Source organism: Camelus bactrianus, chromosome 8, assembly GCF_048773025.1.
Source record: "Camelus bactrianus isolate YW-2024 breed Bactrian camel chromosome 8, ASM4877302v1, whole genome shotgun sequence".
Taxonomy (NCBI): Eukaryota; Metazoa; Chordata; class Mammalia; order Artiodactyla; family Camelidae; genus Camelus; species Camelus bactrianus.
This window is the reverse complement of record NC_133546.1, coordinates 76,344,932-76,372,318: the sequence shown is the minus strand read 5'-3', so window position 1 is coordinate 76,372,318 and position 27,387 is coordinate 76,344,932. Positions and strand designations below refer to the sequence as shown.

Below are 27,387 nucleotides of genomic sequence, written 5' to 3'. Positions count from 1 at the left end.
CTGTCAGCAGAGTGGTGACTTCCTACTGCACGGCCACTGGACACAGAAAGAAGAGTTTGGGCCAACTCTGAAAGTCTACTGATTGCATCATTCTGGGCAAGTTAGCCACATAGCCCTGATAGTCCGTCTGCGAAATGAAAACACTGACCCAACAGATTTTATGAGGAAAATCTGAGTAAGTGTAAGTAACAGGGCAGAGCCCACATTTATGGGGCATATAGCAGGAGCTGACTTCTCTCATGTGTCTCATTAGGAGAGGATGCAGGGAGACAACTAACATTTGTGCTTTCTCCTCATTAATTCATTTTTCAGCAAAGCTATATTGAAAATCTACCATGTGCCTGGTCGGTTGTGGGCAGAGGAAATACAGTGCTGAGTAAGACAAGTGCCTGGACTCCACGGGTTTACATTCTGGCCGGGGGAGAACGCATACCTGGCTAAACAGATCACGTGATAAACAACAAGGGCTGTGGTTGCAGAGCAGGAGGTTAGAGAGTGGCCAGGAAGGTAGCGGGGATATTTTCGATAAATTACCCTAAAAAGGCTTGACCCAGCCCCGCTCCTGAGAAAACGCATTTGAACAAAGATGCAAATAAGGGGGGGAAGCAAAGCATGCAAATATCTAAGGAGACTCCTCTGGACAGAAGGAACAGAGGCGCTGAGGCAGGGATGAGCTTGATGGGACTGAGAAGCAGCAAGAAGGCCAGTGGGGAAGATGCGCTCGAGCCAGGTGGATGAAGATGAAGGCGCGTCCAAGACCAGCAGCTGAGGGGGCCTATGGTCCACGATAAGTTGCGTGGGTTGTTATTCTGAGTGGGATGGAAAGTGACCGGGGTGCTTTAAGCAGAGGAGAGGCATGTTCTATGTTAAAGATTTACAGACTCACTCTGGCTGCTTTTGGGAGGGAAGTGATCTGTGTAGGGTCAAGAGTAGGGGCAGGAAGCCCTGTTAGGAAGTTATTGCAATCGCTCTAGTGAAGAGGAGGATGGCTCGGACAGGGACACGAGCGAGGAAGGTGTTGAAAATGGTCAGATTCAGGGCACACTTTGAAGGTAGAGCTCACAGAATTTACCAGTGGATGGGCTGCAAGGTGTGAATGAAAGAACATTCAAGAGTCCTAAATGTATGACCTGAGGAACTGGATAAATTACAGAGACTGGAAAGTCAGGAAGGAGCTAACTTGAGGCAGAACCTCAAGCATAACGTCTAGATCGTGGTTACTTTGAGAAGCCTACTAGACGTCTGAGTGAAAACACTGAATAAGCAATTACACATGAGTTTCTCCACCTCAGGAAACTGGTTTAGGCTAGAGATACAAATACACAGCCTCGTTTCGTGCTCATACAATTCTGAGATGTAGGAACTACTGTTACCTCATTTTATAGAACAGAAAACAGCCTTGCAGAAACCACGTAATTTGCTTCTGAGCGTAAAGATTACAACTGAAAACAGAAGAAAGGATCTAAATCGTTTATAAATAGCTGGGCTCATAGCTGGGCTGGTGGAGGGGATAAATCTAAGCACAGTTAATAGAAAAAAAAATCTGAAAATGCGTGATTTTGAAATAAATGTGGTTACTGGCAGAGATTTGAGTAGAGCATTAATCATAATATCGAATGACTTCAAAAAGATGGCTCTAGGTTTACAGTCAGTGAAATGCAAGGAGATAGTTCATTAAGCCACAGATACGGAGGAGGCCCAATTTGCCAAGTATGTACCTGGAAAGCAATGAATAAAATTAAAGAAGCCAAATATTTTTGTCTTGGCTCACTACCGACTGAAGAGCGAACATGGAAACCTATAAATATTTAAGAAGATAATGATGAATCTTTTATCACACTTGTGAGTCTCTAAACTGCACCTAAACATCCAGGAAAGGAGGCTGTCTAAACCCTTAGTGTAATTTGAATTCCTCATGGTCTTGACTTGCATATCTATAACCGCCCTTGAGAATGTGTTGAATCACACAGAAAATTCACTTCTTCCTGGATAATCTTGAAGTGTTCCCAGGACAACATAAACTCAGCCGCATTATCAGGATCCAACAAGCCCTTTCCTCAGCTTCTAATTCTATTGTTTCTCTCTCGACACTGATTTTGATTCATTTTGGGTAAGTGATTATTTGGCAACTGCTATACCCACAGCTTGTCCGGTTAAAAGCATCGTTTCTAGACAACCTGGACTTGAACCTCAGCCCCACCACTGGCCAGGTATGTGGTCAAAGGCAAGACGTATAAGCTCTCTGTGCTTTACAAAAACTGTCACCTGTAAAATGGAGATAATAATCGTCTCTTCCTTGTAGAGTGACTATGAAGATTAAATGAGATGCTACAGGCAAAATCTTTGATGAAGTACTTGGCTTAGGGGAAGGAATCAGTTAGTTTGCCTTTATTGTTATTATTACTATTGCTTTTACATGCACTTTGAATTCCTTAGCTTTTTTCCTCCAGAAGAGGAAGAAACAACTGACAGAAAATAAGCACGCCAAAAAAGTAACACTGCCAACCACAGCCACATCTTTAAAAAGTTAATATTTAAATGGATTTGTTGTTTTAGAAATCTCTTGGAATTTCTGTTAGAAGGACCAGGCAGAGTTATTCTTTCATAGACAGAAAGGAAAGAAGGAGGAGGAAAAGTGGCAGCTTCAGCCAGAAGGGCCTGGGGACAGCGGACTGCGGAGGCGACTCTGAAAGGCATCACGAGGCCCCAGAGCCAGAACCGGAGATGGAGACGAGATGAGCAAGACGAGCCAAAGCGGCAGCCCTAGGAACTGTCTCAACGAAGGTCAGCGTTAGGAGAGGAGATGATGGAGGGGGAGTCCTTTGAAAAATGTCCTTTAAAATTATGTTCAGTTCTCTGCTTTAATAAAGTTACCCTTGTGTGAAAATGTAAAAAAATAAAAAAGTGGGATATTACGATCCAATATTGCATAAAATAATTCCTCTGGCCAGTTTACCGGTAATCCTAGGTACAGATGAGAGACCAGGCTTGGTGAGAGTGTGGTACCCACCGCAGCACCCCTGTCAGCCTGGTCTGGAGTAAGGTCTGCTCAGCTCTCTGTCTCTCTCTCCTCCGTGTGAATTCACAGAAGACTTCCCTGAACCTTTTCACCGGGGTGCGCTGTCTAATCACAGACGGTGGATAACTGATTAGAGCAGCATAATTCACATGAACAACATTTTAAACAGACTTTCAAATAAACACCCCATGCCCTCTCGCTCTTATATACCAAACATGAATAACACTGTTTATGTTCTTAGAGAAGTGACTGTGGTCTCAGATGACATTCACCATGCCTGCACTCCAGCAAACACATGTCTCCAGAAGGCATCCACTGGGATGAACAGCAAGACAAGGCAGGCACTGAACATCCAAACCAGATCCCAGACTCAAATCCATCATTTTAACCTTCTTTCAAACAGAACCTCGCACCTGCATTTATATCAGAGGCTCGTGGGTGGTCGGTCCTTCAGGGCCCAGTCCACCGCAGTCACGTCTTAAACCCAGTCGCAGCTGCTGAAATAAATTTTTTTAAACTTCATCCTAATAGAGATAAATACAATTAAAGTCTGGCTTTTTTATTTGCCAGATAAAGCCCAGTGAGGTTAAATGGCTTGAACAACGTGACTGAGCTGTGATGGGAACCACGTTGTCACATGCTGCATTCAGAGCTTCCTAGCCAGTAAACTCACCTCCTTCCCTTCATGTCAACCTTTGTCTTTCGCTCTCTTTCTTTCGCTCTCTCTGTCTCTCTCCCTCTCTCTCCCTTCCTCTCTCTCCCCTCCCTGTCTCCCTCTTTCTTTTAGCTAATTTCCCAACCTCTTCCCAGGCCCCTTGCACCATTCCATGGCTGTAGTGGTAACAAGTCAGGTGTCTTGGGAGCCCTTCCTATCTTACAGGTTCCTGAATGCGGCAGGGTTGCGTGGGGGCAAGCGGAGAACGCTTAACCCTGAAACAAAGTGTGACATGGACCATCACAAGGAAACACAGGACCCCAGTGGAATTAACAAGCAAGAGGGGCCCTGAAGGAAAGGGAGTGGCGTCTCCTGGGAGGAAATGCCACAGACGCATCTGCCAAATGGATGAAGAGGAGAAAAGAAAAGCTAGGAGAAGAGAATGAGAAAGAGCATCCTGGGAACAGGGAATAGCCTCGCGGTGGCCAAGGTGTGTGAAAGGCCTGAGAGCAGAAACTCTGGGTGGCTGACCTGGAGCCCAAGAGGGGCAGAGGCAGCTGGAGGTGAGTTTTGCCTGAGGATGAAGTCATTCTTGGAGTTTCACCCATATCTGATTTAGGTGAGATTTAAGTGAGATTTTGGATGTAGAGTTGACACTGGGAAGGATTAAGATTTTGCAGGCTACTGGGATGGAGTAAATGTGTTTTGCATGGGAGAAGGACATGAATTCGGGGTGGGGGAGGACAGAAGGACAGAGTGCAATGGGCCGAATTATGTCCCCTCAAATATTCATGTGTCGGAGTTCTAACTCCTGGTACCTCTGAATGTGGTCATATGTGGAGATGGAGTCTTTACAGAGGTGATTGAGTTACAATGCGGCCATGGGGGGAGCCCTAATACAACACGACTTATAAGAAGAGGACATGTGGACACAAACAAGTAATGGAGGGAAGACCATGTGAAGGTTCAGGGAGAAGACGGCCGTTTCCTACAAGCCGTGGAAGAAGCCTGGAACAGACGGTTCTCTCACCTCCCTTGGAGGGACCCAAGCCCGCCAAGTCTTTGAGCCGTTACTGTGACCCCAGCCTCCAGGGCTGAGAAAACACATTTTTGCTGTTTAAGGCACCCGGCTTGTAGTACTTTGTTATGGGAGCTCCAGGAAGCGGAAACGGATTTTAGTTTTTATAGAGAAAGCCAGTACAAATTAAGAGCTAGATGAGCTTTCAGAAGCAGGCAATGGTGAATCGTTACACAGCACATGATGGAATGTGGGTCTTGACCCAGAGCCACTCACATTGGAGCAGACACCACAGTGGGTGCAAGGTCCCTGCACAGAGTCCCTGCATCTGGTGCGCAGTGAGCACTTCCTGCCTCGTGGGGTCTTTGGGTTTGCTGCTTCCCTGGTCAGCTTCTCACCAGCAGACAACGTCCATCAGTTCCTGAAGGTATGCCCAAAGTCCCACTCCGGTTAACACTTGCTACTTGTTCTTAACTTCCTTTGTGTGTTCTTAGCACAGATTAGGTGATGCGATCTTTCACGTATTGTCTTGGGTTTTGTCACACATACTGATGGTGTCTGTCCGTGTTTCCTCCTTCCTGCTTCAGTGGGGGCTGTGTTTTCCAAGCCCCAGCACTTGCATTCTTTGCCTGAGGGCTTCCTCAGGTACTGAAGCCTGCTTTGCCATAAGTGCAGAGCAGTCCTGGAGTCAGAGGGGATGACTGCTTCTTTCCTCATGACTGAGGGCTGGGGGTTTGTAAACACAGACCCCTGCCCCCTCGTTCCATTTCGTGAGACAACTCTGAGGCTGTGAATTCACACTTACGGACAGTGTTTCTTTCCTATCATTAGGTTCACCATTGTCTTTCTTCTCTGACTTGCTGTCAAGAGTTGAGTTGTGTCTCCCAAAAGGATGCACTGGAGTCCTAATCCCAGGACCTCAGAATGTGACCTGATTTGGAAACAGCACCTTTACAGAGGAATCAAGTTAAAATGAGGTCATTAGAGGGGGCCTTCACCCAATACGACTTATACAAAGGGGGAGATCTGGCCATAGAGACAGACCCTGTATGTAGGGAAGATGATGTGAAGACACAGGGGGAAGGTCATGTGAAGACAGAGGGTTGGAGAAACGTGTCTACAAGCCAAGGAACACGTGAGGCTATGTGAAGCAGAGAGAAAGACAAGGAAGAGTCCGTTCCTCGCACCTCCACACGGAGCACAGCTCTGCCAACACCTCAGTCCCTAACTCCTGCCCTCCAGAACTTACGATAATGTTTCTTCTGCATTAAGGCACCCAGTCTTTGGTGTTCTGTTCCAACCCAGGAGAGATGCACCTGTCTTCTCCCTTCAACACACCTCTACCACTGGTTCCTTTCCCCCCAAATCAACTACTTAAACTTGATCTTTTATCTCAGGGTCTGTGTAACAAGGATGCATTTCCCTGAGATACTTTAGAAAAAAATATTGAACATTCTGCTAACTTTCTAGCCCTTCTGATATCTAGAAAATATTCTCCATTATTTAAACCTTAAGAAAGGTTTAAAAAGGAGAAACAACCTGTGTCCACAGAAGAATGGATAAAGGAAATGTTAAATATATATATATATGTGTGTGTGTGTGTGTGTGTATATATATATATATATATATATATATATATATATATATATATATATATATATATATATATGGCTCAGACATAAGAAAGAATGAAATTCCTCCATTTGTGACAACGTGGATGGACCTCGAGGGCATCAAGCTAAGTGTAATAAGTCAGATAGAGAAAGACAAATACTGTATGATCTCCTTGTTTGTAGAATCATAAAGGATCAAACTCAGGGTGGGGGCTACAAAATGGGAAGGTGGAAATAAAGAACAAGAAAAAAAAAAAAGAAAGAAAAGGAAGAAGAGAAGTAGGAAAGAAATAAAGAGGAAAACAGGGAGGAAGTAATACAATAAAAGAGCCCTTAGGACCCAAGGCGTCTGTTGCATGTGAACATGGAGAAAAGAAACAAATTATCAAACAACTCAAACTATTTGGAAAAGGTTGGATCATGCCACAGGGACAGAATCATTGTGCCCAGCTACCTCATGACTTCTTATTTCTCTTTAATAAAACAGGAATTATTAATACATTAATAGGAAAAAACTAAGCCCTTGATTAAAAAATTTCTGGGCATTTTCGAAGAGCCTTATTAGATGTTGCACAAGTTTAAATGCTATTGACCGCAGGCAATTCTCACTGCAGAGGTCCACAGAGAGACTGAAATGGCCACCGTAAAACATTGAATGTCCACCCTGATTCAAGGTCAAACAGAAGTCATCCCTACAGCTTTGCCGACAGCTGGGCTGAATGATTCTACTCAGGCCCACTGCAATGACGGTACTTACGAGAAGGCAACCGTTTCTGCCTTTAAAAACAGGTTAAGATTCCCTCTAGGGGAAAAATAAAAATGTTATCGTGTTGCAAATTTTTTTCCAGAATGATTTGTAGCAGATTTTAAATATTAAAAGGAAAACACTTCTACTTGAAATTTATGAAGGTCCACACTGCCTGACATCGACAGCTCTTCATTCTGCCATCAACTGTTCTCTCTGAGATGCCAGGATGGGTGGAAACCTCGAGGAAGCCCTGGGACTGCAGCCTCCACACACTCCTTCCACCACCCCTACCTGCACTCTCCCCAGACAAGGAAGGGGAGTCGGGACATGCTCAGGACCCAGGCTTTGGAAAGGAAGAAAAGTGAGTGAGAAGAGGACTGGAAGTCAGGAAGCTGAGAAGTGAGAAAAGGCGAATGGCTGGCAGCTAAGTGGGTTTTTTTTTCCTTTCATTTTTTTAAAATTGAACTATGGTTGATTTACAATGTTGTGTTAGTTTCTGGTGTGCAGCATAGTGATTCAATTATACACGTAGATATATTCTTTTTCACATTCTTTTTCATTATAGGTTATTACAAGCTATTGAATGCAGTTTCCTGTGCTCTACAGTAGAACCTTGTTGTTTATCTCTTTTATATATAGTAGTTTGTATCTGTTAATCCCAAAGGCCTAATTTATCCCTCCCCCACCCCCTCTGGTTATCATAAGTTTGTTTTCTACATCTGTGAGTCCGTTTCTGTTTTTTAAATAAGTTCATCTGTGTCATTACTTTAGATTCCACACATAAGTGACAGCATATGGTATTTATCTTTCTCTGTCTGACTTACTCACTTAGTATGATGATCTCTAGGTCCATCCCATGTTGCTGCACTGAGTTCTTACTACATGAAACAAAACGGGTGAGTCTATCAATGAACAAAGAGAAGCGGTCAACACATAATTTGTATGTAACATAATCTAAGTGTAAGAATGTTCTGTTGAGTTAGTTAACAATGAGCAATGACTATTCTAATAAACTGGACAACTTAAAGGAATGTCATATTTTATCTTAAAGGACTTTCATAAGCCACAAATTCCCAGTCAAGTTTCAAGCATCACGTTTAATCCTAGTAACCCAAAATTTAACACCGCATTGTAGTTTAGGGCTAACAGCTTTTCTTCTAGTTTGGATGTGATACTATTACAATGTCAGAAAAGATATATCATTGCTATTTTGTAATTACTTTTAAATTATTTTCATAGGAGGAAGCTATAAAGAACCAGGCTACGTCATATAAATAACTGAAAACAAGATTAAACAGAAAGGTCAAATATTTGATTATGCAAAAAGCTCTGGAACTCCAACTAATCACATATCTCACAAAATTGATATTTTAAATACACACATCTATTTAATGAACATGTAAACATATCAACATCTTTGTTCCAATCAACATCTATTGGAACAAAGAAGGCAATTCTTTCATTGAATAAATAATTACTGAGTGTCAAATAAGTGTACAGAGTTGTGCCAAGAATCTGTGGGACTCAAACTGAACAAGACTGAGACCCTACCCAGTAGTCAAGATAATTGGACCACACGTAATTTCAACATAAAGTGGTATATATTCAGGAATTTGAAAGTCAGGCAAATGGTGTCATGAATGCAGAGGAGAGAGGAACTAACAACTGACCCATCTTAGCTGTTGAGGGGAGATAAGACTTGAGACACAAATTTTAACTGGATCTGAAATGATGGGCTTGGTCCTCATAGATGAGTATGGACGAGAAGGGGTTTGAGGGAGGAGAAAAGCCTCAGAAGAGTGAAGATGTGTGAAAGCTCATATGTGATCTGGTGACAACCAGCCCCACTTGACTGGAACAAAGGGACCTTGTGGTGAATCTCAGAACAGAACACAGAGTCAGAATGAGAAGGCCTGGGGGCCGGGTTACAGCCAGTGGAAGGAGGCATCGCATCCAGTCTGATGCTCCCAAAAGTTTAACGTGGAGTCAGAGTGCAGGATGCACTGGAACAGCGAGTGTCTAGCTCAGGGCTGGCAAAGTCAAATGCACGTCCAGGCCATGAAGACACTGTGAAAAGGTACTCAGTTCTAGCCCATAGGAAACTTGGTGGGTCCAATTCCGCCAAACACCCCAGTTCTCTCGGAAAAACTGGAAATCCAGGTTTTCATGTGAAATACTCTAATTCACAGATGTCCAGTAATTCAAAAGGAACGTTTTATTAATCAATTGATTGACTGATTGACTGACTGATGCTCGAAAGCTGAATTTAGTCCACATGCTGACAGCTTTTAATGGGAACACCAGTAACAAGGATGTTAGAGTGATCTTGGCATGAATTTGTGAATTCATAAGGCCTCATGTTGGAGAGCAACGAGCATTACTGTATTTTAACCATCCTTTCTTAGAGTTTGATCAACTGACAAATTAGCCTTGAATACATAGCAGTTAACAAACTTAAGTCTACATGATTCAGAAGGAATTTAAAAATTCCTGGCGGAAGCACATCACAGTTATATAAAATTCTGAAATTTACAGATTGAATGAAAAAAAACCTAATGGAATCATGCCATAATCATATCAAATCACTGAAAACACCATATTTGTGACCCAATGATAATTATGAAGTTAAAATTAGAAACAGTAAGTTGAGAACTCAGTACGAGCAGCAGCTACGTGGTCCTGAATGAAGATTCATTTACTATTGCCAGTAACATCCGAAAATGACTGATTAAATGAAGAGCTCTTTTTAGTCCTTCCTACATCCAGTCAGAAGGTTGTTTTTCCCCCACAGGTAGTTTTAATCATGGAAATATTTTCAATACTTGTGATATAGAAAAAGAGGTTGACTGGTACTATGTTAATTTTTTTTTAAACTGAAGTAGAGTTGATTTACAATGTTGTGTTAATTTCTGGTGTACAGCATGGTGATTCAGCTATTCACACACACATATATATATATACACTCTTTTTTTGTATTTTTTCATTATAGGTTATTTCAAGCTATTGAATATACTTCCCTGTGCTCTACAGTAGGACCTTGTTGTCGATCTAATCCGTATATAGTAGTGTATATTTACCTAATAATTTGTTCAGACCAACAGCGCTACTCGCATGGATTACATGAAGCCAAATCATCTTCTTGCAACTCTCTCTGTGTCTCCTATGCTCACGTTAAGTTTTTAATAAGTTGTGTTTACAGAATCGGGGAAAACCTCTGCAAGAAGTGAGATAAAGGAGCTTCTAAGCATCCACAGTCCTGCTGTCAATAACCCAGGAAGGAAGTCTTTAGGGAGAAACCAGAGCCCACAGAGGAGACTGAGGCAGAAGCAGAGTTATTTTTTCCCAGCATATAAAGTTGATGTTATTTTTTTCTATACCTTGATGAAAACAGAAAACGTTTGGTAATATACTATGATGCTCCGCATTTCAAATAAAACTGGTGCCGAGAGGAGCGTCACCTCCTTCTGCAGGACGAATGCAGATTTTAATGGGAAAAATACTGTAATCTACAAATAAGAGCACCCACAACATGCAAACCAGGTGAGCTCTGGCGTTTTCCACGGCCTCTGCATCTAGATTTGAACAGACCACAGGGAATTTCAAAGGCCAAGAGCGGAGTCTCCCTCTCTTCCAAAGCTCCTCCTTCCAGGAGCCAGGACAGTGGCCCTACTGTGAACTGCAGGTTTTGCAGGTGAGCCTTGGGGGTGAGGCCTCCCTCTCCTCTGCCTGGGGGTCTGCCTGGGGGCGAACGCTTCTGAGAGTGGCCCCTCCAGGCCCGGCTGGAATGAGACGGGCTTGGCCGGTCAGGTGTGTCCGGGTTCCCACCCAGAAAGGGCTCCCCGAACGAAGGTGAGAGAGTTCACCCTGTAAACCAGGTTAGCCGAGCAACCATGTGGTCAGCAATAAAGAGACTAACTCCTGTTTAAAAAAATAGAGCTGCTTTACGTAGGCATTCTGGTCTCACTGCCACCAGGTAAATTGCAGATCACTTCCATACAGGAGGAAACTGAGATTCAGTGAGGCCCCCAAAGCGGTAGGACCATCCAGGGGCAGAACTGAAACACAAAATCTAGGCCAGAGCTCGGAGTCGAGGATCTTTACAGTACACCCTGCGCGCCCTTCAGAGAAACCGAAGTGATGGACGGTTTCTCATCTGAACAGATGGAAAGGCAGCGAAAGCAGGAGATCACTGAGTGGCCAGCAAAGGAAGCAGGTCTGTAGAGACAAAAGGCTGGAAGGGGAACGTCCAGGGTTACTGTGGGGCCTCCAGTCCCTGTTCCTCACTGTTCCCCTCATTCTTTATCCTTCTCACTGGGATTCCGCAAGGTACTCCGGTGTCCCTTCAGCAACCCAGACGGGGTTCTCTGACTCACAAAGGAAGACATGCTCCTACACATGCATGCCGCCGCAGCAGGGCAGCTGGCTGGAGACACTCAAAGGTTCTCACGTTGTAAGGACCACACTTCACCTGGAGTGACACGCACCAGCATTTCATCTTTGCAAACGCAGCTGTGCAGAAGAGCAATTCAAGTTTGAACCGCTTGCAACTTAACAATGTGTACCACTGTCTTACCAATAAACAGCTGTAGAATTCTGGGAGATTTACTATGGATTGTGAACTTTTAGCAGAGCAGAATCGATCCTGAAGCACGCATAAGAGTGGTTCATTTGTGTCCCCCTTGCCTGTATTGCCACTAATCTGTCAGCACCACGTTTTCAAATTTCCTTGGTCATCTAAGAACTCTGCTGTTGATCACCTTTGGGATGTTGCAGGTCTGGACCACAAGTGCTCGACACCCAGGAGAGAGAGAAGAGCAAGGCCTGGGAGGCAGCCCCTGCATGTCACAGGTGAGACTGAAATATTAAAGAGGATGAATCATCGGATTAAGTGCGAGAGACCGGACATGACCGAACTGGACCAAGAAGGCTTTGAGAGGGACTGAGTCACGGTGGGAAAGAGAGCCTCGTGGAGCCGCGAGGAGGTGGTTTTTCCTGAAAAACGAGGAATAATCTATGCCGACTTCACATCAGTTGAGACTTCTCAATCAAAATATTTTTTTTTATAAAACCAGACATTGCAATTGCTGACCCAGTCAAATCACAGCGCACACAACCGTGCTCAGGGTCTGTCCCTTAGCCGAGCCACAGCAGTGTGCAGACTTCTGCTCTCCACTGAAACTTTGAGCCTCTTAACAAATCGTTTGTTCTTTATCCTAATTCTCTTAAGTTTGGGGAAGTAGAAAGTCATTGGCTTGTAATTTCTCTGACTAGGCCTGCAGCATGGATTCTTCAATTTTATACTGAAAATGCACTTCGGCTCCAATAAGCAAGGTTATTGTCACATAAGTAACATACTTACGTATTTTATATATTTATTATCTATGTGTAACCACATCTAAGTTTATATCTATAGTATTAAATAAGTGCTTTCTCTGGAAAAAAAATGTGAAAGTATTAGGATAACCTGCTAAATGCAGACAGCAAAGATCAACAATGGAAGCGCTAAGAAATGTCACCTCACTGTTCCCTATGTCACCCTTAGGATTTCTCCCCAAACATACATCCCCAAAGAAAAATTATCCCTAAGGTCTTTTTAGGGGTTGTGGGCGAGGCCACAACATGTTTTATGTTGTCTGGAGACCTGACCCTGTCCCGCAGTTTGCAGAGACCAAAACCATCCGGGGACTGCTGTTTCCTCGCTGTTTAAGTTCTGCAGTGACACTGACTCCTCCCACTCCCTGACTTCCGGATAGCAGGTAAGCGGTATTAGCATGTCCAGCATCCTGCTGCTGCTGAATTTGGCTTTATAACTACCACTGGCTGAACTAGACTGGATAAACGACAATCAGATGTTGCAACTTGTGGGTTCTTCTGCACTAAAAGATACTCAGTCATCTGCCTTCACTGCCAAATTGTCAAGAGTGATGAGTTCCCAGATGACAAGTCCTGAACTGGTGAGGCTGGTTCCTACCCGATCAACAAACATATAAGGAAAAACAAAAAAAAAACTTCCCCCAGGGCAGGACAGCAGTTTCCTGGTCCTTATGCCATCTACTGGGGCCTTGGCTACCAGGATTCAGATACTCTTGCTTCCTCAAAGGCTTATTCCCTTTCCAGATCTCCTGTACTTGGCTCTAGGCATTCCCACATCTTATGCTCAGGCATGGTATCCTTCTGGTCTACCCTGAACTCGCCCTCAGGATAGCTCTGCCTCTGGCCATGCCCTTGGTCCTCTGTAGCAGCATCTCTCCATCTGCTCCCCTAGGTCCTATATCCATCTCTGCCCCATCTTTGCCTGCACCCTGGCCTTCCTTCCTGTCTCCCCTGCCAACACCCTGAGTCACACCTACCACCAGGGCATGACAGTGAGGGGTGGTCAAGGACTAGATGCTCATCTATGCTGGGGTTTCCACAGGCTGCCATCAGCCCTCCCTCAGTGTTTTAACTGCACTGAGACCCAAGAAGCTTAATCTCAGACATGATCACTGAGTATCCCCTATTCTGAATCTATTTCTTATAATTAAACTTTAAAGGTAAGAAAAGAACTTTTGATGTGATAATAACATTTTTCACTAACATTCTTCTGTTTAATCCTATTTTCAGCAGTGTTGATGAAGTACTTCCCCCACCACGCCTGGTTCCTTCATTATGATACTATTAACCCACCACTATAGATGTAGTTTGTTTCTTCTCAGACTTGTACTTTCCAATTTTGTTTTCTTTTTCTATAGCTGGTAGGCAGAGCCACACAAAATCTATCAAGTAACTCTTGAGAAAGCAAGATTTATGCCATGAGCCAAAACAGCTCTTGCTATAATACGGCAAGTGAAGATATTCTTAAGATTTATCTTGTGCCCCATTGTCCATCATTCCTACTTAAAAGCATTACCATACCCAGGACCATGCATGTACTGTCACCACTGTGGATGGGTCATCACAGATTTTAGGTGACCCCACAAATGAGCTATTTTAACCAAAGGGTGGTAGCTGGAACTTTCATAGTCAATCTTTCCTCACCTCACAAGGATCATAATAAGATAAGTCCTGAGGGAACAATGCAAGTTACATTCAAGGCCAACACAGAGAGGGATTCCTTTCTTTGGAATCCCTTTGATCCATGCACAACCCAAAAAAGGATTGTAGTCTCACTTAAGTAATGTAACAGTGGTATTTTGGAAATACAGACTTTATGTAACACTCTTCCCTTCAAGCTAAGAATGTCTTATAAGTCACATCTGAATGGTACTCTATTGTAAAGGAATATTAAAAGATTTTGGGAGGAAGTCAACCTTAATTTTTTAAAATGTTTTAAGTTAGAGTAATACCACCTATGCTTGAAAGATCTCATGTCTCCTTTCTACTTTCCTAGTTTCCAAAACTAGGATTTGTACCATGAGTACCATAATGCAAACCTATTTTTTCCCCTCAGCCTATCTGTTTACATTTTACTCCTGATTTCCTAGGGCCTCAAATTTCACTCTTAAAACTAATATTTGGAAAGAAAATATTCTGCAACAGAAAATTTAATGAAATTTCTATTTTAAGATTTGAGGTTATGTCATCATGATCTCTCCAGACCTTTCAGACAAACAGAAGGCTGAAATAGTCGGCAGCCTAAGGTAGCAGAGGTCATGGACAGGGAAGGTGCTGAAGAAGGACTCTAAAGTCCTCCTCGCAACCGTGAACCACGGCTGTCCTGGGAGGCCCACTGTAAAGCGGTAAAAGTATCACCCACACGTGAGAATATCATTGTTTTGTAAAAGGAGAGCTGAGCAGTTCTGGTTGCCCTCTTTCAGGCAGAAATATCACTATGGATCTTCCAGGTGCCGCTTGAAAACTACAACCGAGAATCAGAGGTGCCCATCAGACCTGCCCTCCTTTTAGAGACAAATGACACCGTCTACTACTTACTGGTTAACTTCCACTAGACCGTGTAGCTCTACTCTGGTTTCAGGAACTGAATTTGACTCTGAGGCATTGGAAAAGGATTAGAACTCTAGCTGACTAGGATGAGCCTACAGTAAGAAAGACCCTGTGTTAAATATAAACGGCAAAAATTCAGATCAAGTGTTCTAAGTAATTTCACATTTTAAATGGTAACTTCTCTCTTTTTATTTTCTAAAATATATGCTTTTACTTCCAACATCCTAATTTCACTACTGAAAAGCAGGTCATCCTTCCCAACAAGGAAAGCAAGACTTTAATTTTACAAATTACGTCCAGTGTGTTTATGCACGAGTCAGTAACCATCTGTTAAGTCTGTGTTGTTAGGTATCATCTTTCACACCCACTGTTAGAGGTATACTACAAAACCAATTGCTGTCCTGTTCCCATCTCCTATTCCATTCCTCCTCATGTCTTCCCCTCCACCAGGTTTCTCCCTTACTACTCTGAGAACTCTCTCGGAAAACCCTGGCCTCAGAGATTTGCACGTGCTCTTCCACTGCCTCAAACCTTCCCCTACTAGTCTTTTGTGGTTACTCTCACATCCTTTTCACGTCCTTGCTCAAATGTCATTTTCTTATGGATGCTTGCCCCAATTATCCCATCTGAAGATCCATATTCATCCTCCCCTGTGAGACTTCTGACCCCACTTCTCTCTCCTTTCTTTGTCATTTGTTATCTTCTGATATAATAAAAAACTTGCTTGTTTATTTTTCTCATTTCCTCTCTCTACCCAATATAATGTAAACTCCATGAGGGAGGGACTTTAGTTTGCTTTATTCAGTCTGTATCCCAAACACTTTGAAGAGTGCCAACTGCTCAGTAGCTGAATGAAGAAGTTGTTTTGCTAGTAGTAGTATTGGGTTTGAATTGACTACAATTTTCTTACTACCTGGGATAATGGAAATGAGAGGTAAATCAAAACTAACTGCCAAAAAAACTGAAAGGTTTTGACTAATAGTTCCAATCAGTATGCAACTGATTTTTCAGTCATAGCCCACATAAAAGAACACAGATTTAACAAAGACTTCCTGATGAGAAAGATGATGTTAAAAGCCAGTGGATGGAACAATGTAATTAATACTAACTTGTTTCTTTTGGAAGCCATGGGTACCTTTTATGGAAGGAGAATTTAGATTAAGTTTGTACCTCCTCTAATTAATTTCCTCCCATATTGCCAGCTAGGTTTGAATAGCAGTAAAGTAACCTCCTTAGCTTATAAACTTGGTAGATCAACTTTTTGAAAGCTGTTTTTTTGGTCCACTAGCCTCCTGTCTCTCATATATTATGTTCATCTCTCTAAATTTGGGGTTACAAGGCATTTAATTCAGGCAGATTAACCAACTTCTTAAGGCTGGTCATTGGGAATTAAAATATCGCAGCCCAGCAATGTCTTACGTGAGCATCGTGTCTAGAATTACTCCATCACAGCATCCCTCTTCTGGAGTATTTACCAGGCCTTCAAAGAAATTGTGAAACTGAAAATTCCATGGCTTGCATGCAGATTTAATTTGGAATTGTTGAATGTCACAATGCTGCCTCTGAGAAATAAAGCTCTAGTAAGTAGTTAAGTCTGATGAATTTATTCAAAGACTCTCAAAACTGCAATGGGGAACACAAAGAGAAAATCAATCTCTGCAGTGCACAGAGTCCCCCTCTCACCACCAAAAAAGCCACAAGCAGCTAAAATGAGAAATCTGAAGTAGCTTTAAAAAAAAATCTACAGGACACTTCCAATTACAAAGCATATCATTTTGGATCATATAAAAACAGATTTTTTTTTTGGTAACTGCATATCATAATCTTCCTATAATGAACAGAGATATTTGAGAATTCATATAAATAGTATTTACTTTCCTGACTCATATGACTTCAACATGTATTTCCTAAATCTAAAGCCATTTTTAAAAATATCTATTTTATGCAAAGACAAATCACAGGAGGGCAGAAGAATACTATGGTGTATAGTTAAAAAGAGGTAAGTCTAACTATCATGGCAGAAGTTGATAAAACATCTATTTTATATGGTTTGTTGGCCTGGAGAAAATATCCAAGGCAAATATTCTACAAAAATAAAATTCCCCCAGAACTCCGTGTTTGCAAAAATGAAACCTAAAATTTCAGTTCTCAGTATGAATTTTCTTCCCCCACCCCCTTTTTAATTAAAATATAGTTGATTTATAATGTTGTTATTAGTTTCTGGTGTACACCATAGTGATTCAGTTATATGTATGTGTGTATGTATATATGTGTGTGTGTGTATATATGTGTATATATATATATATATATATATATATATATATACTTTTTTCATATTCTTTCTCATTTCAGGTTACTATAAGCCATTGAAAATAGTTCCCAGTACTACAGTATGAATTTTCCAAAGCATTCATTTGCCACCTGTATCCAAATCCCAATTTAGAGCACATAACTTTGCTAAAAATAATAAACACAGAAGTGCCCACTGGGTAGGATTCTCCTGAAAGTCCTTCTGTCTTGTTCATAAATATATCTACCCCTGTTCCCACCCTTCCTTCCAGCTCCAGTAGGGAATAACTTCTTTCTAATCAAGGCTAACCTCTCTGAATGTGCTTGGACGTGGGCCCCTGCAGTATTCTCAGAAATCCTAGCTCAGCAGCTATTCTCCTTCTCTGTACCTTAAAACTTTTTCAGAACCACTGAGTCTAGCATCTGCATACAGTCGAGTTTCTTCCATGTTGACATCCTCCCCCAACAATAAAACCTGCACTCCATCTCATTCCCAGCCCACTCCCTGACTCACACACTCACACAGATGGATGAGGACAGCATTGGGCAGCATTCTGTAAGACCTGATGGTTATGCAAACACAGAATCTAAAATTAAGGATAATATCCGCCTAGGCTGGTCCCTAGAGTTCAACCACGTCTTGAGAGTTCAAAAGAGACACATGATCACTAATCAGTCACTATTGGTCCAATTATTAAACCACTGTTCAGTGAACCAAAACATTTTATTTTGCTTTCATACTAGCAGCAATAATTATTTAAAAAAAAAAATAATCTATGTTTTCTTCTAATAGTTTCCTAGTTTTAGCTCTTACATTTATGTTTGTGATCCACTTTGAGTTAATTTTTGTATATGGATGGGGTAAAGGTCTACATTTTTTAATTTGCATATGTATATCCAGCTGTTTCAGCACTATTTGTCATTTACCACTGAATTACTCCGACATCTTTGAGAAGTTTCCCAGACTTACTTAATTATAACATAATTATTTTTGAGCATTAATTATTATGTCACAGAAATATGGACTACCTTTTTGGTAAATGTTTTTATAAAAATTATTTAATAACATATTAAAATGTTAATTTTAAAAGCTAGAAAAGCAAAAGTATATGTATGTATCTGGAGTGTTGCAAACCAAAATATATACACAGAGGTTATTGGATTTTGATTATATTATGGATAATTTTACTTTCCTCTTTGGGTTCAATTGCATCTTCCCATTTAAATCTACATATAAATTATAAAAACAATTTTGAAACTTTAGCAAAATTCTTGATTCAGAGGTTCCTCAGAATTACATTTTATTTAAAGCTATAATTAGAAGAAATAATCATATCAATAAATAAAGTTGAAGTAGAGTAGTAAGTCAGACAGAAAAGGGGAAAATTTCTAGTTAAAAGTGCCTTACAGTTTTCTAAAAGCAACGTCGGATTCTATTTGACAACTCCATTGTTAAATTGAATGTTCTCAAAGGAACAGACTCAGAATTTTACAGTTAAACCAAATGTTCTCAAAAGAATATATTCTTAAAGAGAAAAAAAAATCAATGATTTCGGCGTAGAATTCCATTGTGGAATCACACTCAGTTTTAATGTTGCTCGATTTTAATGCTGACACTCCCTTCACACTCAGCAGCCATCAAGGACTTTCTGCTAGAATTACACAGTATATGCAAAACATCAACGACTAACAGTTTAACTTTTTTTGGAAAGATTTTTTCCCCCTAGATTTTAAGGTAGGAAGATAAAAATGACAATTATTAACACTTCTATTTCTTTATCATTTCCCTTTCTGTCTCTTCTTTTATAAGAGATAGTTTTGGCAGAGCAGGACTTGCCTTTTCAGGAACTTCTCATTTTACGTTCACAATATCAGTGATGCAAATAGCCCTGCAAGTGCGTATGTGTGTGCGCACACGCGTGGTGAGCACGTCCTATGACTGTGGCCTTATACACGACGATTTGAAGATAAACTGAAACATGGTGAAAATTATAAGGAGTACCAAGTGGGCGTAGTGTAAGGGCTAAAAAAGCAAAGTAGGAAAGTTGCAATTCATCTTCATGTTCAATTCAGGTGCTGTCTGAACCTTGCTTTCTGGTGATTTCTGATTGTTAGAACACTCAAGTTGTCTCCACATTTTCCAAATGATGAACAGTGCTGTATAAAACCCTCCTTAACCCCCTCTATAGGCTGCATTTTTTCTTCCTTCTTCCTTAATTGGGGTTAGTATGCTGTGCTTAGGGATTATGGATAAATAACTGTTTAATCTAGTGTATCTCAAGGAATATTTACAATGGAGATGTCTTTCTTTTCCACATTATAAAGGCTCTTAACATGCAGAATATAGTAAAATACTTAAAAATAAGTTCACAGGATTTCTCTGAGTAGTATTAGAGTAAGATATAAAATAATGTCCCTAAATATTGGTCCAAAGGGTATTATATGAGATAAGTGAGTGAAAAGCAGTATTCTTTTACTATTCAAAATACTCAACATAAATACAGTTTTAACAATTAGAAACCACCTAAGAACAAGCTTCTGAATTGGATACAAAACCCAATTTCAACTTTTCTACTCCACTACACACTTGTAGCCAAGTACCACTTGGAGAAGTCTTGTGAACCCATTTTAAAGTATTTTCCTATGTTCTACATATTAAGAATCTCTATAATGTGAAAGAGAAAGGCAACTCCATCAGGAATATTTGAGATACACTAGATTAGCCTGTTATTTATCTGTAATCCTTAAGCAGAGCGTGTTAACCTTAATTAAGGAAGAAAGAAGAAAAAATGCAGCATACAAAGGAGGCACAGGAGGGTTTTATAAAGCATTGGTCATCATTTGGGGAAACTGGGGACAACTTAAGTGTCTGTTGATAAAAAATTATGGAAGTAAATTACAGTACACCTGTTTAGTGACATACTCTCCAAATATTAACTAGAATGTGGTAGAAAGATACTTATTGACATAAATATTGTCACATGTTCATTTTAAGATGACTTATATGTGGCTGGTGAGATTAGGAGTAATTTTTAAGTTTTGTCTTTAATTTATCTAGAATAAAAAAAAAATCTTTGTACATAACATCAGTAGAAACTCATCCAAATCTCAAAATCCAACTATTGGAATGATACTTCCAAAAAATATACATTGCCATTAACTTTCTCCATTAGAGGGCAGCTCCTGTTAGGAAGATTTCTTGTCTGAACTATCTAAAATGTGCAGCAGAGACCACTCAAGGTTGACCTCTTTCTACTATGTTAAGACTATTTTGCTTTATATAGTATCTGATCTTGACTGATAAGAGTGAGAGGTTAGTAAATTTCTGATTAAACTAGTAACAATATTGCACATGTTACTGTGTTAAAATATGCTTATTTAGAAAGGATGTCTTTATGATATCCAGAAATATTGTAACTATAAGAAAATACAAGTAACATGTGGATCCCAGCTACCAGGGCCATACATGAAATTTTCCTGTCTTGGGGGAAGTAGGCCAACAGAGCAGTTTAGAGTTGGACTTTGGGTTTAGGTGAGCCTTGAGGTGAATCCTGGCTCTGCCATTTATCCATTTTGTTGATCTGGACAAATTACTTAACCATCTTAAGCTTCAGTTTCCTTACTGTCAAGTCGAAATGATGAAAGGACCTACCTATAGTTTTGTCATGAAGATTAAATGGCAAAAAAAACCCCAGAAAGATGTGTGTTTGGTGTTTGCTTAGGACAATTTGTGCTCAGTAAATAATAAAAATACATAAATGCTGCAGACCCCATTCCCTGATCATTCACACACAGCTGCTAGTTATTTTTTGGCCAGTGTGTGGAAGGGAAACCAGCTTGCAAGGGAGTCGGGTTGTGTCCTATAAGACAAGAAAACGTAGTACCAAGAACAACATCATTTAAAATGTGTTAGTAAAACAGACATCACAAACACCCCAAGGAAAACTTCATCAAACCCCAATGTTGAGATGTCACCTAACAAAGAAGAGTTGGCCCTCACCCCCTCAGATTTTTAATAGATAAGCTCTCTTCCTGCAGTTCAAGTCATTAAGACAAAAATGTTACTTTGGATACTCTTTGAAATATATTTAAACAGGTTTTTTTTTTTTCTTAAGATTGCATGTTATACTACTTTCTTAGGAAGCCAGATACACTTTCAAAGCCTCTCTGAATTATCCAAAACTGAATAAAAATCTCTCAGGACTGGCTGATATTAGTATGTAAAAAGAGGGATTAATGTAAAGGAAAAGAGTGTGTCTACATGTGTGCATACACATGCCTACACGTGAAGTTAATCGACGTGCTCTAAAAAAGTGTGTTAGAGGCTATTTGCACCATCTGTAAGGTGAGCAGGGCAGTAATGCGACCACAGTAACAAACAGGCTTTCAAGGAGGAGGGGGTTTTAAGAGTTAAAGATACACATCATTATTAATAAAATGAATCCTATCTTTTCAACGTCTAAAAGAAACTTCTAAAATTAAAGGTGACATTTAAATTATTAATTTGCTTGGCAAAATCATGAGTGAACAAATTAAGGTGAGACAATAAAATGGTCTTTTACCTAACTATCTATCCAGCCAGAGTTACATAAAAGGTAAAATTCTTATGTTCCAAAGCTACATCTAAGTAGTCCTGGATTTACAGTAAACTGCTGTGGGGCAGCACTGTTAAAGTTGTAAATAAGAACCACACACACACACACAAAACGAGTCAGATCAGCTAACTTTTAAAAATATATGATTGAAACAAAATTATTATTTGATGGGATGAGTGCATTAAAGTAATAACAAAAATAAAGAATGGGTCAGGGGAAATTGGGAACTTTTTTTTTTGGAAGGAGGAGGTAATTAGGTTAACTAATTAATTGATTATTTTGATGGAGGCACTGGGAATTGAACCCAGGACCTGGCGCATGCTAAGCGTGTGCTCTGCCACTGAGATATATATACCCTCCCGGCACCCCAAGAACATTTATTAAATTTACTCTAGCTTCCTGGGATATGTTTGAAGATTAGGTGCAGTGTATGTCATTGATGTTCTTTGCATGGTAGATCTTGCCGCTTACTGAAACAGCCCATCTCAAAAGTACCCCTGTACTTCATATAGTAATAGTAATAATAATAATAACATATTAAAAAGTACAACTCTTATTTTGAAAATATTACCAATCACTTCTGAATGTGCTAGCCAAGAGCTCTACATTTGTTTGAGAAGTTCTCTAACTTGACTCCAGGTGTACCTCTCAGGCTTAATACTTCTGATCTGCAAAATATTGGTACTGGTGTACATGTAAGGGTTCCAAATCTAAACAAGGATCTCCTAACACCACATTATTGTCACGTTGCCCTGAAAAGTCAGATTATGATTCATTAAGTCCTCTTACTCCTCTTACTTTACTCCAAATAACAGACTGTCAGAAACAGTAACTGGACACTAGGACCATCTTCACTAGTTCTTCCAACATAATAACCATGTGAAAGGGAAGATGAGGCAGGGGAAGAGAATATAGTTTGGAGAGCTGCAGAAATAATCTAGTTCTACTCTTAAATCTGCAGATGAAAAGTTAAAATTCATGGGTATTAAGCACCTTCTATCTCATATCACAGAGCCCGTCAGTAGGAAGTCCAAAATGCCATGTAGAAAGAGCCCTGGCATTTGCATTCAATGCCATGTGCTATAAGCCAAGCTAATTTGCAGTCTCTGTGAGTATAAAGTTACACACTTTGGCTTATAATCTTTGGTTATAGAAAAAAAAAGAGTGAAAAAATATGAGGGGAAGAATGGTGGTGATTTGTACGAGTCAGTATTTCCTTTCTTATCAGCGGGTTCAGTAAGTTTGCCTACCAAAGAATGTCTTGTTAGTTATACCAGTTCCTTAAAGTATTGTGAATGCTTTGAGCCATTGCACGTACACTAAATCTACTTGACAAATACATGTTGGGTTAAAACTTCATTTGGACTATTAAAATTAATCATAATCCACTGATATTTTTGAATGTAACTTAAAAGTGCAAACTCACAACTCTGTTCAAGTCACAGACCCAGTTAGAGTGCCTGATACAAAGATGTATCTTTTAAACTCCTTCAGAGCCTGCATTACAAGGGGTCCCAGTGCCCAGCGGGCAGAAGCACTTTGGGGGCAGTTAGTAAAGGGGATATTTTTCTGAACAGTAAGGCAGCATTTTAGTATTTTACCGATGTGGCTGACTTGCAAATGAAGCCATAAGCCCTGCTGAATACTCTGCTGGATATATCGTTTTTATCCCAATGAAACATCAATACACTTTGATCAAACCATTTGCACTTTCTTCAAGTGGTCAAAATGGATACCAGGTAAACAGGAAGATCCACTTTAGAAAAAAGTTAATTTTCTCTCTGAATCTGAAAGATTAAGAGAACTGTGCCTTAATTTTTTTTTTTTGCCTTTCATTGCTAAAAAGTATGCGAATTATTGCATTGACTTCTACGTGACCTACACTGACAATAGCATCATGTTTAACAATAGACATTAGTCTACAATGTATTGACATTTCATCCGATTGGAAAGCACTTCACGGACGGTGATTTCTGGGGGGAAAAAGCAATTATAAACAAAACAGCTTTCCTAAGCTATGTTAAAACTGTTTGGAAAAGTCAAATCAAGATTATTTGTCTGTTCATAGAAAACAAACTTATAGTTACCAAAGGGGAATGTGGGGGATAAAGTAGGAGTCTAGGATTAGCAGATAAAAACTACTGTATATAAAATAGATAAACTTAGTCCCTCTGTAGAGCACAGGGAACTATATTCAATACCTCGTAATAACCTATAATGAAAAAGAACATGAAAAAGAATATATGTATGTCTGTATAAATGTATAACTGAATCACTGTGCTGTACACCAGAGACTAACACAACATTATAAATCAACTATACTTCAATTTTTAAAAAAGGGAATAAAAAAAGATTATTTATTGAACTCTTGGTGAAACGCTATTTCAATATTTGTTTTAGAATATCACTGCTAATTAAAAGAAACCATTATTTCAAGTTATAAAATGCAAATATATTAGGAGACACCTAGGAGACAGACAGGACTTAAAACAATCATTGCATAAGAATTCTCTTACAGCCCAGCCAGCTCCAGGCAATGGGAAGGCACCTCACTATAGCAGCTTGAAGAAATCCCGACACAAAGGACGTCAGAGCTCACTCTGCCTCATTCCCAGGAGGTCCCCACAAAACCCAGAACCGTAAGGGATGCTCTTTATTTCCAGTGAGGAAATAGCTGTGCCCTGAATGCGGTTCCTTTGAGGAACAAAACGTAAAGTCTGGCCTCTTCCAACGGCACCTCCTCCACACAGCTGCTGACCAGACCACACCTGACCTCCATGCTCTCCCCTTGGAGAGCCCTGATTAATAAACATTCCAGGAAACACTTCTATTAAATCCCTGCTTTTCCTGTTTCAACATCAGCTTCTAAATGTACAAAATTTCAACTGGAATTTATCAATTCCAGGAATGGAAGCCCCATCATGTCCTTAAAGTGATGTGAGCATTTGAAGGATAGTCTTATCTTTAAAGATGATACTGAATCCCGAAAAACCAGCTTCCCAAAGGTTGTAGGTATGTCCCTTTCATGGCTCTGATGTCACAGTGGTTACGAATCACCACAGCTCATCAAAGCCCATCGGAAAAGAGACTTCCTATTCGTTTGTAGAACCATCTTTGTAACACCACTGTGGTTCATGTACTCAGGTTGCTAGTATCTCTCACTTAACCTTCCTTCCTGGAGATTCCCGTTGTGTCTCTTTGGAAATAGGGAGGGGAGAAGTTAATATTTGGTTTGCTCATTTGTTCAACAGAGAACTGAATCGAAACTCATTCTCTCCATGTCCCAGAAGAGGCTGGGATCACGCTGTGACATCAGTAACAGAAGAAGCTCCTCTATTATGGGCATTTCTTAAGAGATGAGCATCTCTGGGTACCATTCGGAACACAGACAGATGTTGGATGATGCCAAGAGCTGAAGATAACCAGTTGGAGACGTGGCTCCTATCAACACCGTGGAACAGTGTCATCTTATGGGAGGCAACTGAGGTCTCTCAAACTGACCAACAACAGAAAAGCTGGGGTGAAAATGTTTCCTCCCTAAGAAAATAAGAATGGAAAAAAGGCCTGCTGCTGACCTGCCAGAGCATTGCCTTAAAATGCAACGGTCACACAGGTTTTGTTAATACGCTGTGTAAATAGGTAACTGCGCTGGTTTATTTTAACTCTTGGGGTTCTTTTCCTCGAACGCTGGAACAAACTAAACGCTGTGCTTTCGAACGTCAAAAGGCCTGGATTACATTTCTGGTGATGAGAATACCAAGGCGTTTTTAGAATCCCCAGCTCTTTTTTTATGCCTGCTTATCCACGCCCCCAAATGCCACCAAATCCTGACAGTGACTTCCTTCTCCCAGTGCCACCTGCTCCCCGAACACCCGCCCACGGGCTGCTAAAATCCTCTTGTCACCTCATTCACATGCCAACACGGAATCCTGCCTGCTGTCCCCACCACCTAACCTCCAAAACCGCCTTGGGAATAAGGAAACAAATCTACATCACGCAGATCCCAGAGGGGCTTCTGCTGGCCCAGGGTGACGTCCGGGCCCGGAAGCCGGGAAGTACTTCATCACCTGAACACGCCACTTCGTGCCCGAGTCACAGCTGTGGTTTCAGGCCCCAACGTGATGCTTATTCCGAGACACTGTTGCTAGGAGAAAGTTCAGGCTAAGATGGATTTATTGATCTAAAAGCAGACGTGGAGGCTATGCCATCCCCCATTAGAAATCCCCATGCCGCCCACTTCCGTCTTTAGGTGAAGAAAAGCTTTGAATGTGAGTGACACCTTCAGATGGTTTCAGTCTGTTTCAAACTACAAGATGCAATGCTTTATTTAAATTAATTTTGAAAGCTTTTTTTTTTGGAGGGGGGAGGTAATTAAGTGTTTATTTTTTAAATAGAGGTGCTGGGGATTGAACCTAGGACCTTGTGCATGCTAAGCACACACTCTACCACTGAGTTGTCCACTCCCCCCCCCCCCACAATGCTTTGTGAAGAATGCACCTAGATATTCTCCTACTCTTTAAACAACGATCTAACTACTATATGTCAGGCACTGTGTTAAAGATGGGATCACTTCTAAGGTGGAGATTATAATGTACTCGGATGCCCAGCTATCAGGTGATAGCATTTCCCAAGGTTCTATGGGATTTCTTTCGGTGGCAGACTCACACGGCCGAGGCTGGAAGGAGACTGGATTGTTCTGTGGGGTCTCCTGTAAGTCGCCCACAGAGCTCGAGGTCAGGAACTATGCTTGCTTGTCTTTGCATCTCTGCATCTAGCCTAGTCCATCGTCCTCTATCCACGCATGCTCAGTGAATGCATGGATACACTCAGGAACGCACAAATGAACACACAAACAGATCTGTGAGCAAGAGACTGGGTAGGATTTCCCTTCACAGACAGGCTTGGCATCCCTGCACACCAAGGACCTGTTCTTTTTCTCTGCTGTTCGCTTTGACTGCTCTCTGTCACCAACCTTGCAGAAAGGAAGGGAACTCTTATCTAGATCAAGCTCTTCCATCGACAAGTCATCAGTCCGCCTTCCTCAATGTGAACTTGGGACTTCACTGTCTGAACCTCCTTCTGACGTTCTGGCGCGGACCACGGGTCTCACATAGGACCGGGAACACGCATCCCCTCAGTCTTCGCCATAGCCATGCGACGAGACCAACACGAAGGAAATTCACCTGGAACTTGTTGCCATAGGTTGTTAGCAGGATTTTGTGAATTTGAGGATTTCTGGAGCACAAATGCAAGCTCTTCTTTGCCTTTTAGTACATTACATTGGGCTTGAACCAGCTCTCTCCTTGTTTAGCTAACTTTAAAGGAGATGAAGTCTTGCTTTGTTAAAAAACAAACAAACAAACAAAAAACCTTTTCTACCCAGAAGTATTACTTGGTTTTTTTCCTACCCCAAAGTATTACTGAGCTAAATTTAATCAGTTTCCCCCGTGGCTCTTCTGGAATTGAACACACCTCATCTACTAAATTTGAAAGTGCATCTCAAACTTTTCTGGTTATCAGCCTCCAA

At 40.9% G+C, this 27,387-nt stretch overlaps 1 protein-coding gene across 1 annotated transcript in view; it reads right to left on the bottom strand.

The window, feature by feature from the left end:
• Positions 1 to 27,387, bottom strand: part of RIMS1 (regulating synaptic membrane exocytosis 1) — a 451,285-nt gene that overhangs the window by 289,901 nt on the left and 133,997 nt on the right. Inside the window, 1 exon segment of the mRNA XM_074368769.1 lies at positions 16,339 to 16,351. Within this exon segment, the coding sequence (XP_074224870.1) occupies positions 16,339 to 16,351 (13 nt within the window).